The sequence below is a fragment of the Semicossyphus pulcher genome, unplaced genomic scaffold (assembly GCF_022749685.1).
Source record: "Semicossyphus pulcher isolate SPU_LCO1_2020_fin unplaced genomic scaffold, fSemPul1.0.p SCAF_10, whole genome shotgun sequence".
NCBI lineage: Eukaryota > Metazoa > Chordata > Actinopteri > Labriformes > Labridae > Semicossyphus > Semicossyphus pulcher.
In genome coordinates, this window is record NW_027211604.1 from 9,861,608 (window position 1) to 9,873,702 (window position 12,095).

The following is a 12,095-nucleotide window of genomic DNA, read 5'->3' on the forward strand; positions in this document are numbered from 1 at the left end:
ACTTAGTATTTTCTCTCAGCTATTATCCTGTTCTCACAACACTGGTTTTATTATACTGCTTTTCTTACACTGGCTTCATTAGGGATCTGTTTTGGTTCAATAAACGATGACCTTTGTTCTGTCTTTGAACCAAACTTTTCCTACTTTGTCCCAGAACATCCTGTTCTCATGTTAGGCCCTAATTTGTCTGCACCAGGACTCTCTGCAGGAAGAGGGCTTGTATCTCATTTGGACTTTTCTGACTCAATAAGGGAGCAATGAATAAAAAATACAGAAACATTTAGTTTATATTTAAATAATGCAGCATGAAGGTTTTTAAAAAGTAATAGCTAAACAAAGATCTTAAGAGCAGCCCTCCCTTCATCATGGTTTTTATAAATGTTTGATTATGAATAAGAACACACTAGAACTTGTGCTCAGATGAACTGAGGCTATTTATAAACTGTACCATTAGTGATTCATATTAAAGGTAAATATATGTCAGTGAATGTGCACCTGTCCATCACTTCTTTCTTAGTGTATAAATGAAATGTTGCATGGTCTAAGTGCTTGACAAAAAGAAACCACAGCAGCTGGCAGGAGAGGCTATCATTTATTAATATTATGTACAATTATACCATCATAATGTCCAGACAATACATTGACAAAGTCAAGTATGAATACTGGCTCCTGCTTTATTAAGATGCGTCTTACAATGCTTTTATTTTTCACCCACCTTATTAATCTCAGATCTTTTTATTTTTTTATCTCGTTAATTTAACTTCATCAATATTCTCTATTAATAATCCTTAAAGTGTATCTGAGGCACACAGGGAGAACATGAATAAAATAAGTATAAAAGAAAAACTGAAGAGCAGATGTACTGTACTGTATGTCGGGGGGTACGTATCTATAAAAACACTGACTATATGATGTTTGGAGCCAGTTGAAACAGGAGGTGATATTTTCGTTGGACTCTGTCGAGCGTCGGCCCGTCCCGTCTGTCAGTGGTTATTTGTTTTCAGTATTCATGGACTCACATGATTCTCCTCCACAGCTGTTCTTCCTTCACATTAGCATCGCTGAGAGACGTGTGGTACCGAGACAAAAATAGTCGAGAAAAATCTGAAGTGCATTTTGGACTTCATTGTAAACAAAGACAGAGTTGTCCAATAATGTCTTCTCCCCTGTTTAACTCGAGGAGCAGTGTCTCTCAGGAAAACGTGTGTGTTTTTGTGTGTGTGTGTGTGTGTTGATGAGCATGTTAGACGTGTTAAAAGGCTTCAGGTAATAGTGGCATTTGTGTTTTTTATTTGAGCAGCGGAAAATCCAACTTTATTTGGTCACTTTTTTTTTTTTTTTACATTTTACAGATTATTTGTGCGTGTGTGTGCGTGTGTGTGTGTGTGTGTGTGTGTGTGTGTGTGTGTGTGTGTGTGTGTGTGTGTGTGTGTGTGTGCGCGCGTTACTGGAGACTTGCTGCTGTGTACTTAAACCAGCTGTAGGTAGTGTGGGCATGTGGTCAGGGCTTGTTCTGCATACAGCGTTGATGTGTGTGTGTGCGTGTGTGTGTGTGTGTGTGTGTGTGTGTGTGTGTGTGTGTGTAAACTCATACCTAAGTCATATATATTATGTACAGTAAAATGTTGCAGTTTGTCTGTTGAATCTTACATACAGTGAATACAGGGTGCAAACTGTGGGAGCGGTGCCTGTTTGTTGGACGTGTGCGTGAATGTGTGTGTGTGTGTGCGTGTGTGTGTGTGTGTGTTTTCTGTTTATGTGCGTGGCTCAGTTCCAGATCTTAAGGAAGCTGTCCCAGGACCCGGTGCACACCGCCATGCCGTCATCCGTCACACCCAGACAGCTCACACGATTGTCATGGCCGGCCAGGACTCCTGCAGGAGGAACGAGGACAAACAAAAGAAGACTTGTTGCTGTAAAATGTTTTGCACTCCACACTGCACTCAAACTTGATCAAAACAGACAGAACAAAGAAACCTAGTGTTTGATACTGCTTTTACTTTGAACAGTGTGGGCAAAGATTTTTTTTTATACACAAAATAAGGCTTGAGACGAGTAGAATCCCTGTTAAGTCTGGCATAGAGCTCCTACAGATGGTTTTTAAGGTATTGTCACCCTGATCCCTTTGGTATATATTTGGTTGATTCCTTTTTTAGGACATTAACTTTCCAGAGTATTCCGTTAAGATTGTGGAATATTTTCTTACCACCTTTACCTCATGCGGTTTGACCCTGAAATTAGATTGAAAAAGCGCACTTTGGCTGCACCTGTTTGAAGTATTAAAACAATAATTTCCTTTTTAATGAGGACTGTTGCGGCCACTGAATTCAAACTAAACATCATTATATAGAAGTCATAGTTGATAAAGTTACATACCTTTGTCCCCTGAGTAAACTAGCTTTTCAGGTTAGAGGCAACAAAAACTACAAAAGACTACAAATGACTCCATTAAGAATCAAATCCTCACTTCCTCTCTACATCTACTTCTCTCCCCGTCCCACCCACCTGCTCTGTCTCCCTTCATGGCGTCCCAGATGTTGCAGTTGAAGTCATCGTAACCGGCCAGCAGCAGGCGGCCCGAGCGGGAGAAAGCCACGGAGGTGATGCCACAGATGATGTTGTCATGGCAATAGAGGCTGAGCTCCTGGTCTGCACGCAGGTCGAACAGCCTGCAGGTGGCGTCGTCGGAGCCTGTGGCGAAAGCGCTGCCGTTGGGAAAGAACTGAGGGGGGGGGGAGCACAGGAAGAAGAGTGAGAAACAGGAAGTGTGGATGAACAAGAAATGTTTCAAAAGTGAAGAAAATCATTTAAATATTGACTGTTCCACCTGTTGTACCATCAGACAACTTGTGTGGTGCATGAGGCCAGACTCCAACATGAGACGGCTCAGCTGGAGTCTGGACTGATGGCGGATGTTCAGCTATGGTGTTAATTGATAATCTTGTTAATCCTCTAGCGTGCTCGCGGGTTAAATCCCTCCCAAAGCTGGAGACAAGACAGCGTGTGACGTCACCGACACAAATCTGTTGGTAGTTATTAGACAGCACTCGGAGGGGACAGCCCGCATCTTTAGCCCACTGTGGGGCCGACACCAAGGCCAGATATTTGGAAATGAATATTCTGATATATATAATAAAACAATATAATGTGCTCTCTGAGAACAGAGCTTACATTCAGATGATAAGCTGCCCCGAAGTATGTTTAAATATCAACTTTGAGGCGTAACTGTAGTGTTATTATCTGGATAGCTATGGCAACTTTAAAGACCACTCATAAAATGTATCTAAAAAATAATTGATGCATTCATTTCATCTCTGGGAGTTTAGTCTCTAAGGGGAATCATGAGAAAAAAGAAGGGTAATAATCAATGTGAGAGAGGCCAAGACGTCCTTTGTAGTCCAAAAACATTGAATTCTACCTGTGTTGCATTTGAGCATCTTTCTTTAGTTTGCCCCCTGCCAGGTTCATGCTCATGAGAATGTACTGTTGTAAATGTATAATCTCTATGTCTTTGAGAAAAGCCTGATGACATTATCAGAGTTATTTTAAAGACTAAACAAAGCTCCAGAAGAAAACATCGAGCAGTGAGCTCGACTCACGTTTAAAAAACAAAGGATTGAGTGCCCCTTTAAACTGTCAGGGAACCTAGATAAACAGCATAAATCCACCTTTTTAACAACTTGTAGTTTTAATAACAAGCCGTCTGTCGCCCTGAGCACACTCACACAGATGGCGTTGATGTCAGACTCGTGGCCTGTGAAGGTCTGCCGACACATGCTGTCTCTGATGTCCCACAGTTTGACCGAGGCGTCGCAGGCTCCTGACACGAAGGTGCGAAGGTCGGGTGACAGGGACAGGCTCATGACGTCGCCGCTGTGGCCGGAGAAAACGGTGGTCTGCTGACTCGTCTCGATGTCCCACAGTGCACTGGGAGGGGGGGGCAGAGAGCGCAGAGTCAAGACACTGATCAGCTCAGGAAAACATGTTTGCACTGTTTGTGTTTTGGTCTCTGCCGCTCACCATGTGGTGTCTCCAGAACTCGTGATGATTTGATTGTCATCAATGAAACGGCAACATGACAGGTAACCTGAGAGAACAGGAAGTACGGGGTGAGTCTCTGTTGTGAACGGTAGTGAAAGAACACAATGAAGGTAATATACACACACACTGTGATTCTTAGTAGGCGATAGTAGGGTGGGCTTATAAGCGTCTACTGTAATACAAAAGATTATTGTAACGCTACACTGAATAAAGTAGTTATAGTTATAGTTATGGATGGAATTGAGAATCATACATTCAGTTTTGCTTTTATTTTGAAAGAGAACTACTGAATGTAATATGAGTAAAATCATGTCTTACTTCCTCATTCTATATTTAATATGACATTGTGTTTACATGTGTCGTACAACAAAAGAATATCTTTGATAAATTGTTTTTTAGAAGAATATTTATAGATTTAAACCCCAGAAATATTCAGAGGAGTAACAACTGTGGTCTTCATCTCAAGCTGTGTTCTGCCCTCATAAGCACTAATAATAAAGGATGCATGCACCAATAAAGTAGGATGAACTGCATGCGGCCTAAAAGGGAAAAAAAAGTCTACGAAGCACCTGCTGCTGAGAAAGCTTATTGCTGTAAACACTCAATAATACTTACAGGTAAATCTGCGACTTCTCTCATCTAGGTTTTCTTTGTTAAACAGTAGGAGGACAGTGTATGAAGAGATGTTACTAAGAAAATCAAACTGAGGCTGTTAAAGTGAGGAGGACATGTCCCGTCACAGTCCCAGTGGCAATCACACATGTCTATTAGAGACCTCTTTGTCCTGGGTCACCTTCCTACCTGGTGGAGTGTAACTGCAGTTTATTTGTGTATATTTGTAGGAAGATAAAACGTCAAGTTACACTGAATCCATGGTTCTCAACTGGTGGGTCGGGACCCAAAAGTGGGTCGCGGAGCTGTTTTCAGTGGGTCACGGATGTGAAAAAGTTATGGCGAAAAGTCTATGCTGCGCTTTTATTTTGAAGGACATGGGTTTCCTATGACATGCGTGCAGTAGTAGTGCACTTTATTCCCACTCCATGTATCCGCTGATTGGGTAATCCCAGCTACAGTTACATATACATGTTTTAAACTTGATGAGCCCCACAGCAGTTGCATTTATGTTGCACTTTTTAGTTTATTTCTGTTAAAAAAATTGAATGAATTGTTGAGGGAATATTTTCCTCGCACCGCTACCTGACTGTTATAGTGTTGTGTTGTCTGAAGCTGACATACTGTATGTTTCATTCCATCTCAGGTCCAAACTGCCCGATTTTTTATCAAATTAATTTAATTTAATTAATTGACGTGGGCTGCGATTTATCATTAAGGAGGTGGCGGTGGGTCCTAAGGCTAGACCAGTTGAGAACCACTGCACTTAATAATCCATTTTGTGTAATTTGATTGATTTTTATTTAAATCGTCTTGACTTCGTTGCATAGAAGAGTAAATGTCTGTAGAAGAAACTGTGATGAACCTCCAGCACGCAGCAGCACAGTGGCTACAGTCTCGCAGACAGGAGATGATGTCCCAGCTCATTAAGACTGTGTTGGCCTGCGATTAATTAACCATGTAAATGAAATCTTTATTGTTCAGAGGTTTGGGAGCAGAGCTTTCCCACGAGGCAGGCGACCAGTGCACGCTCATCTGAAATGTGTCCTCAGTTTGACTCGCAGAGAGACTCTAAATGAAGAGTTTAAAAAAAGGGTTCTCTCACCTGTGTGGCCAGGTAGTTCCCTGCTGACCCTGACGTTGCCTTCACGTGTCTTCAAGCAGTAGATGGAACAGATGTTGTCCAGGCCTCCGCAGGCTACGTAGTTCCCAGAGGGGGCGTACGCACAGGTCATCACCCAGGACGAGCGCAGGGGGATGGCATGGATCTAAAAAGGGAAAGGTGTTCGGAAATTACACACAATTAACCTTTGGAAGAGAAGGACACCTCATGTTATTACCTCATGTAATAAGGGCATAAAATAGGTTGGTCTTACACCAAAAACCTGATGCTAATGCTACAATAAGTCATAGCCGCAAAGAGAGCTGTTATATGAGTCAACCACACTCCTTCAACACTCCACTTTCACTTCCAGTTTCATGAAGGCCAAGTGTGACTATTTATCCAGCTGATAACCTGATGAGGGGCTGACTTTACCTTGTTAGTGGTGTAGCTGTCCCACACGATCAGTTTTCCATCTTGGGAGGCGCTCACCAACAGCCTGCTGGAATACACATTCAATTCTCTTTCAGATAATGTTTGTGTCGACCTGGAAAACAGTCTCCAACTGTGTCTGACAGAACATGTGACCATCAGGAATCCAGGCAAAACTATAAGGTTATAGATATTCAGACAGCACACACATTTAATTCTACTGTTTGTACCAAAAACTTTTTGGTTGTTTCGGCTCTGTGCTCTTGAAAACTCGAGCAGTGCTGGCAGTTTAGTGAAGCTGTACTTGGGCACAGCAGTGCTTAAGCTAAATGCTAATGTCAGCATGCTAACATGCTCACAATGACAATGCTTACACGGGTGTCATGTTTACCATATTAGTTTAGTGGGTTAGCATGCTAACATAGGCTAATTAGTAATAAACACGCTGATGTCTTAAACCAATTAACCACAGTAATATACAAGAAACGCTCAAGAGAGAGACCAAAGTGGTGTACCGACAACCGACAGACTGACGTCTGACTGAAGCCACACTGCTAGAGTTGCTAAGACTCTTGCATGCGTGGATTGGGCCACAGGATGTGGTTGTTTTAAGGATTGCCAGACAAAAGTTTAAAGCCACTGTCAGGAACATTTGGTTTGTGTTGATTTTGGTGACTCCTGTGGACAAAGCCATACCTCTTTTCTCTTGGCAGATTTTGTCCTGTGTGTGCTTAAAGGGCCAGTTCGCCGATTTTCCAACTCAGTCCTATCATGCTAAAATGGTGAGCTAATGCCATTATGGTAAAAAAAAACATGCAATATGGCTCTCTGCCTTTGGAGGACGCTATCCGTTTCTCCAATGTGCCCTTGAAAACCTCTGTCAGACTATGTAAAAAGCGTTATCTGGCGGAGGCCAGGGGGCTCGCTAAACTACACTTCCTTTATCTAGGACGCCCGCCGCCGATGTCATGTCTCCTTCAGAATCGTCATGTTTAAAATGTGGACTGCAGACCCGAAGAATTTTTTAGACGATCCACCGGTATATTCTCATCAGCCATTACCTGCAGCAGAAACTGTAGTATTTCACTCCAGCGTTTCTCGCTGGGCCGTTCCTTTCAGAGTGAGGCGAGCGTAGAATGGGCGCCTCCCTCTGAAACCACGATCCGTTTGTACAACTTGCTCCGCAGCTATGGCGCTAATTTCAAATATTATTGCTTCTATAAATTACAGAGAACACCAGCTTTGACTGATAGCGGCTTTTACAAGAGTGAATTGCTCCTTTAAGTGGTGGTTTTTAACAAAAAATCTCATCCTGCTTTCATAAAGTCATACATGTCACTCACTTTAAATTTCTGCCCTGGAAAATGTAAAGAAAGGCAGCGTGCAGTTAATCACTTCGTCTGACACCTACCCCCCAGCAGTTTCAGGCTTTAAAAATTACTATATAGAAATAATCAATCTTGTCGCTGATGGTCTGGTTTGCTTTTGTAGCTCATACAGAGTAATCAGAATTAATTTCCATCTGTTTCATAACCAGCGATAAACTCCTCACAGGAGCTTTAAGGTAAATGTTTTTATTTTGAGAACATATACTTTCATTAACAGGATTAAGCTAGCTAAACACAACAATTTACAGAGCGGCTACATGTTGATATCCTGCACCAGTTGAGTCAGATTATGACAAATTATGTTTGTTTCTTTGTTTCCTTGTGATCAGTGAGTCTAGAGAATCATCCAGTTAGCCGGACCGAAATGTTCATTTGAACAGTCCGAACACTGACTGATGCTTTAATCGGTTATAAACAGTATATTCTTACCTGGAGTCCGAGCCCCAGTGCATGGCGTAAATCTTGGCGAGGTGGCCCCTGAGGGTGCGTCTCGTCCGCATCTGGATCCTCCCCACGGGATCCAGACCGGCAGTTATCTGTGTGAGGAAGGAGAAGGTGATCAGAAATGAAAATTTAACCTCAACTGATAACTGTGTGTGTGCGCGTAGATTATAATAATATGGCCCCTATCAGACACTGAACACAGAAACAGCAGAGGAGCAGCTATTATCTCATTCTGAATAAGACGATGTGAACAAATTTATACATAAAATTAACATATATATAATAAAACTTAATTTTAATTTTATGTAACTTTTCCTCTGTACTCCCCGGTCTTTGAAACATGTCAAGTTTCTATCATTAGTTTCCACCAAACCAGTCTTAGTCACTGGAATCGGACTCCTCTTAACAAATATATAGACTTCAATTATAACAATGCACCAATTCTTGGCTCTTACCTGTGTCAGGGTTGAATCTCCACATGCTTTCCTGGCATCCTGAAGAACACGGAATCACAGGTTGTAAAACAAACACATTACACAACTGGCTGATGTGTTAGCATTAGCGTGCTAACGACGATAACTATTTTGTCACTCACTCTGATCTGGTTCCTCAGCTGCTCGGCCTCCTGACGAAGCTGCTCCAACTCACTCATTTTGGATTTGTCCAAGCAGTCACCTGTTCAAGAATCAGATGCTGCTTTAGATCAAGTATCATCAAAATGAATTTAAAAAAAAGGCTGCTGATGTGTATTAATGCGGCCTGCTGGGATTAGCAGAGTTTCATGCTTTTATAATCCAGTAATTCTGGAATCCACTTTTATCAAAAATGAATCAATTAAGTCTAAAAAATTTGCTTTTAAATTCCAGATTTGCGAGAGAAATAATAAAATAAAAACACATTTTTAATCTCTACGGTTTACTGAACCAGCACAGTGAGAAAAAACCTTGTAATCTGTTTATGCCTGGTTTTACTGAGGAGAATAATCTGTAGTGACTAAGCTGCTATCGAGCAGCCAGCATCGCTACCAGCCGGCAGCAGATACAGAGCGAACACTCCCTTTATGAAAGCAGAGGGAACTTGTTACACTATGAACCCACGGCAGGTTGTGTATCAGGTCAGAACTTGTGCTAAAGCTACACAGTCGTCTTTATGGTTCTGCTGATTTACATAACATGTAGATATGCCAAAGGCTGGCAGCAGATCCTTTAGCTGTGGGCCAACCAGGGTCACAAAACACACACACACACACACACACACACACTGCACATCACATCACGCCCTCAGTAGGAAGCAGCATTTCCTGTAACTGACAGGGGCACAGTTACACATTCAAACAGGGAGCTTCTATTTGCATTCGAGAGAGAAATTCAAATCCACGATAACGCCGTTCAGCAAACATGCATACAGTGCACACTACAGAGGAAGAGCAATTAGCTACAGTAGGTCACTGTTCCCTGGAGGGACCTGCGACCAGATGGATCACACGGCACTAATGGAGGCCAAAAGGGGTGTATCATCATGGGTCTCAGTCTCCTGGCACAGCTGCTCATTTAGCCAATGAGGAGGAGAGAATGAGGAGGGGTGGGGGGGCTGGGGTGATGCATCAGAGATCAGGCCTGGATGGGTCCAGCCAGATGCTCGGGTGCATGTTTTTATTGCATGTGAGGAGTTGTTCGATACTGATACCAGCTCTGGTATCGATAGATACCGATACCAGTAATGGTATCAGCCTCAGAAGAGAAAATGAAGTATTAGGTATCAATGCCGATAAATGAACTGTTCCAATACCATAACCAATAAGGCCTCCAAAAAAATCCACTGGTTTGGTAAGTTATCTTGTGATAACAACATATAACAACAGTGTGGTTCTAGTGCAGAGTTTAATGTTAGTCAGAGCTAGCAAAGTGTCTTTTCACCAAAATATATTTTTATAATCTTACTGGTATTGGAGGGCTATTCAGTATCAGCCAGTACCAACATCTAGGTATCACAATCTGAATTTGGAAGCAAAAATGGCATTGGAACTTCTCTTACGTGCGTACAGGCTGAAAAAGACCCACACAAATCAAACAACCTGCTCTGAAGCATTGCCTAAAAGAGACAAGAGGCTACCTTCATGCTCAAACTTATCAGACTGAAGCATCAGTGCCTGAACATGTTAGGGAGTGCATGTTTTATAACACAAGCAGACGTAAATTCAAAGAACAGGATGCAAAGTGTAACTAGCCCCACCCCTTTGGATGCACATCTGATGTGCAACTACACCGACATGGCATGGCTACAGCTGCAGCTGGAGGAGAGGCAGAGCTCAGCCTCCAACCACCGCATGTTTGACAAGAGTAAATGTTACAGTCAGAGAGGCAGCTCACTCCCTGGTTAACTAACAAACATAGGCAGGAAATAAAAGCCGCAGTGAGAAAAATACAGCGAGCACAAGCCGGATTCAAATGTCGGCTTTTATTTCTGTGTCTGCAGCGTTTAGAGCTTCCTAAGTAGGAAGACAGGCCCCGTGAATGCAGGCTACATCACATATTGATCAGCATACAGTGGCTGATGGAGGCCTTGGCCACATCTTGTTTCAGCCTCTATAAAATGCGGATGTAGCTAAATGATTTTAGTCGAAAAGATGCCGTGAATAGGCTCATCATCACCCAGCCATTTTACAGTGAATCGACTGGCCTACAGCTGCTGTCACTGCGTTTGATAATGGGCGGCTACCTGTTAATTCTCCCGATGATTTCGCTGCTTTTTTCCGCCGTCAAAAAAAGGACAGAAAGCCCCCTTAAAAAATCCCACGCAGGATTGATCTATATGTCTTTTCCAGTCATTAAAAAAGATCTGCAGCAGAGGAGGTCCACTTGTGTCACGATTGAGGCTGTTTCCAAATCCTTCAGCAGGCAGGCACACGGAGGAGGGCTCCACACATTTCCATTTTCTCTGCTTTAGTGGAGCTCCTGAAAGAGATGAAATCTGCTGCTGGGTTGCCGTTTCCTCTCCGAACAACCTCCTTTTTTTTCACGCCCGATAAGTTCACAAAAACATCCTCGTAAAGCAACACAAATCGCCCAGAAAAGCAGCTCGGTGCCCGGCCCGCATCAAGGACTGTCCATTAAACACTATTGAGTCCGTTTTACTCCGATTCTGCTTCTCGTGACGTTATCCTCGCTTCCTTCCTCTCTCTGGTTTCCTCCTCCCTCCTCTGCCGACACTTCATCAGGACAGACGCCTCCGAGACCACAATGAATTAGTGAGGAGAATCTGCAAAGTGCCTCATATAGCAGAAAATGACGTTTAAAGAACAAAAAAAACGCAAAATTAATTAACCAAACAGTGCTGATGATGGTCCTAGAGCACTTCCTCTCAGTTATATGAGAGGCTGCTGCCCTCTCGATCACTTATCCACACGGTTCCTGTTTTTTTTTTCTCTCTCTTTTTTTCGTTTTGAATATCATCATTGAGAATCAGGCTGCCTGATCACGCGGTGAGCGCTTGCAGGAGGATCCTCAAATCCGGGCATGAAGCATGTGTCAACCACACCCATCTCTTAAATACTAATAAATCCCATGACCCCCCTCTGATCAGACCGCTCTGCAGGGCTGAGCTCGTTTTTTCACTCATCTGTATAGAGGGAGAAACTGTGAGATGATGCTTTGGATGGCTCAAATTGGGGACATTAGGGGATGCTTGTGAATTAAATGTTTGTGATATTGGTTTGCAGGGTGCAGGCCAATGAGGAAGCGTAGGCTTACAGTTGGCTATATGAATTCATGTTGAACACTGGTTCTGGCAGGGGGGTGTACAAGATAAACCCTGAACAAGAAATCAGAGCAGTTAGACCTGATGTTTATATCAGGGGAAGTTAAAGAGTTGGGCCTCTGAGTCTGATTGTGTTAGTAGGTCATGGAGGTCGGGGGGGATTTTCAGGGGTTTTCAGGGGTTTTAATGTGGTACAGAATTTGTAATATGTTGTTAAAATCATGCACCTCTGCAGAAGTGTCATAAGTTATTCTTTGTGACAGCACAACTACATTACTAAAAAAATAAAGGATAGGAAAGCTAACATAATTTAAATGCTT

General features: G+C 42.7%; 1 protein-coding gene across 1 annotated transcript; it reads right to left on the reverse strand.

Moving 5' to 3' along the window:
* Nucleotides 1-573: 573 nt before the first annotated feature.
* On the reverse strand, nt 574-11,391 carry gnb2 (guanine nucleotide binding protein (G protein), beta polypeptide 2). Its single transcript, XM_069666919.1, has 10 exons — nt 10,738-11,391; nt 8,615-8,694; nt 8,475-8,513; nt 8,005-8,111; nt 6,191-6,257; nt 5,759-5,921; nt 4,021-4,087; nt 3,726-3,927; nt 2,506-2,722; nt 574-1,874 (listed from the first exon to the last, which is right to left on the reverse strand). The coding sequence occupies exons 2-10, from the start codon at nt 8,669-8,671 to the stop codon at nt 1,768-1,770; spliced, it is 1,026 nt and encodes a 341-aa protein (XP_069523020.1). The 5' UTR covers nt 8,672-8,694; nt 10,738-11,391; the 3' UTR covers nt 574-1,767.
* Between the last annotated feature and the right edge of the window lie 704 nt (nt 11,392-12,095).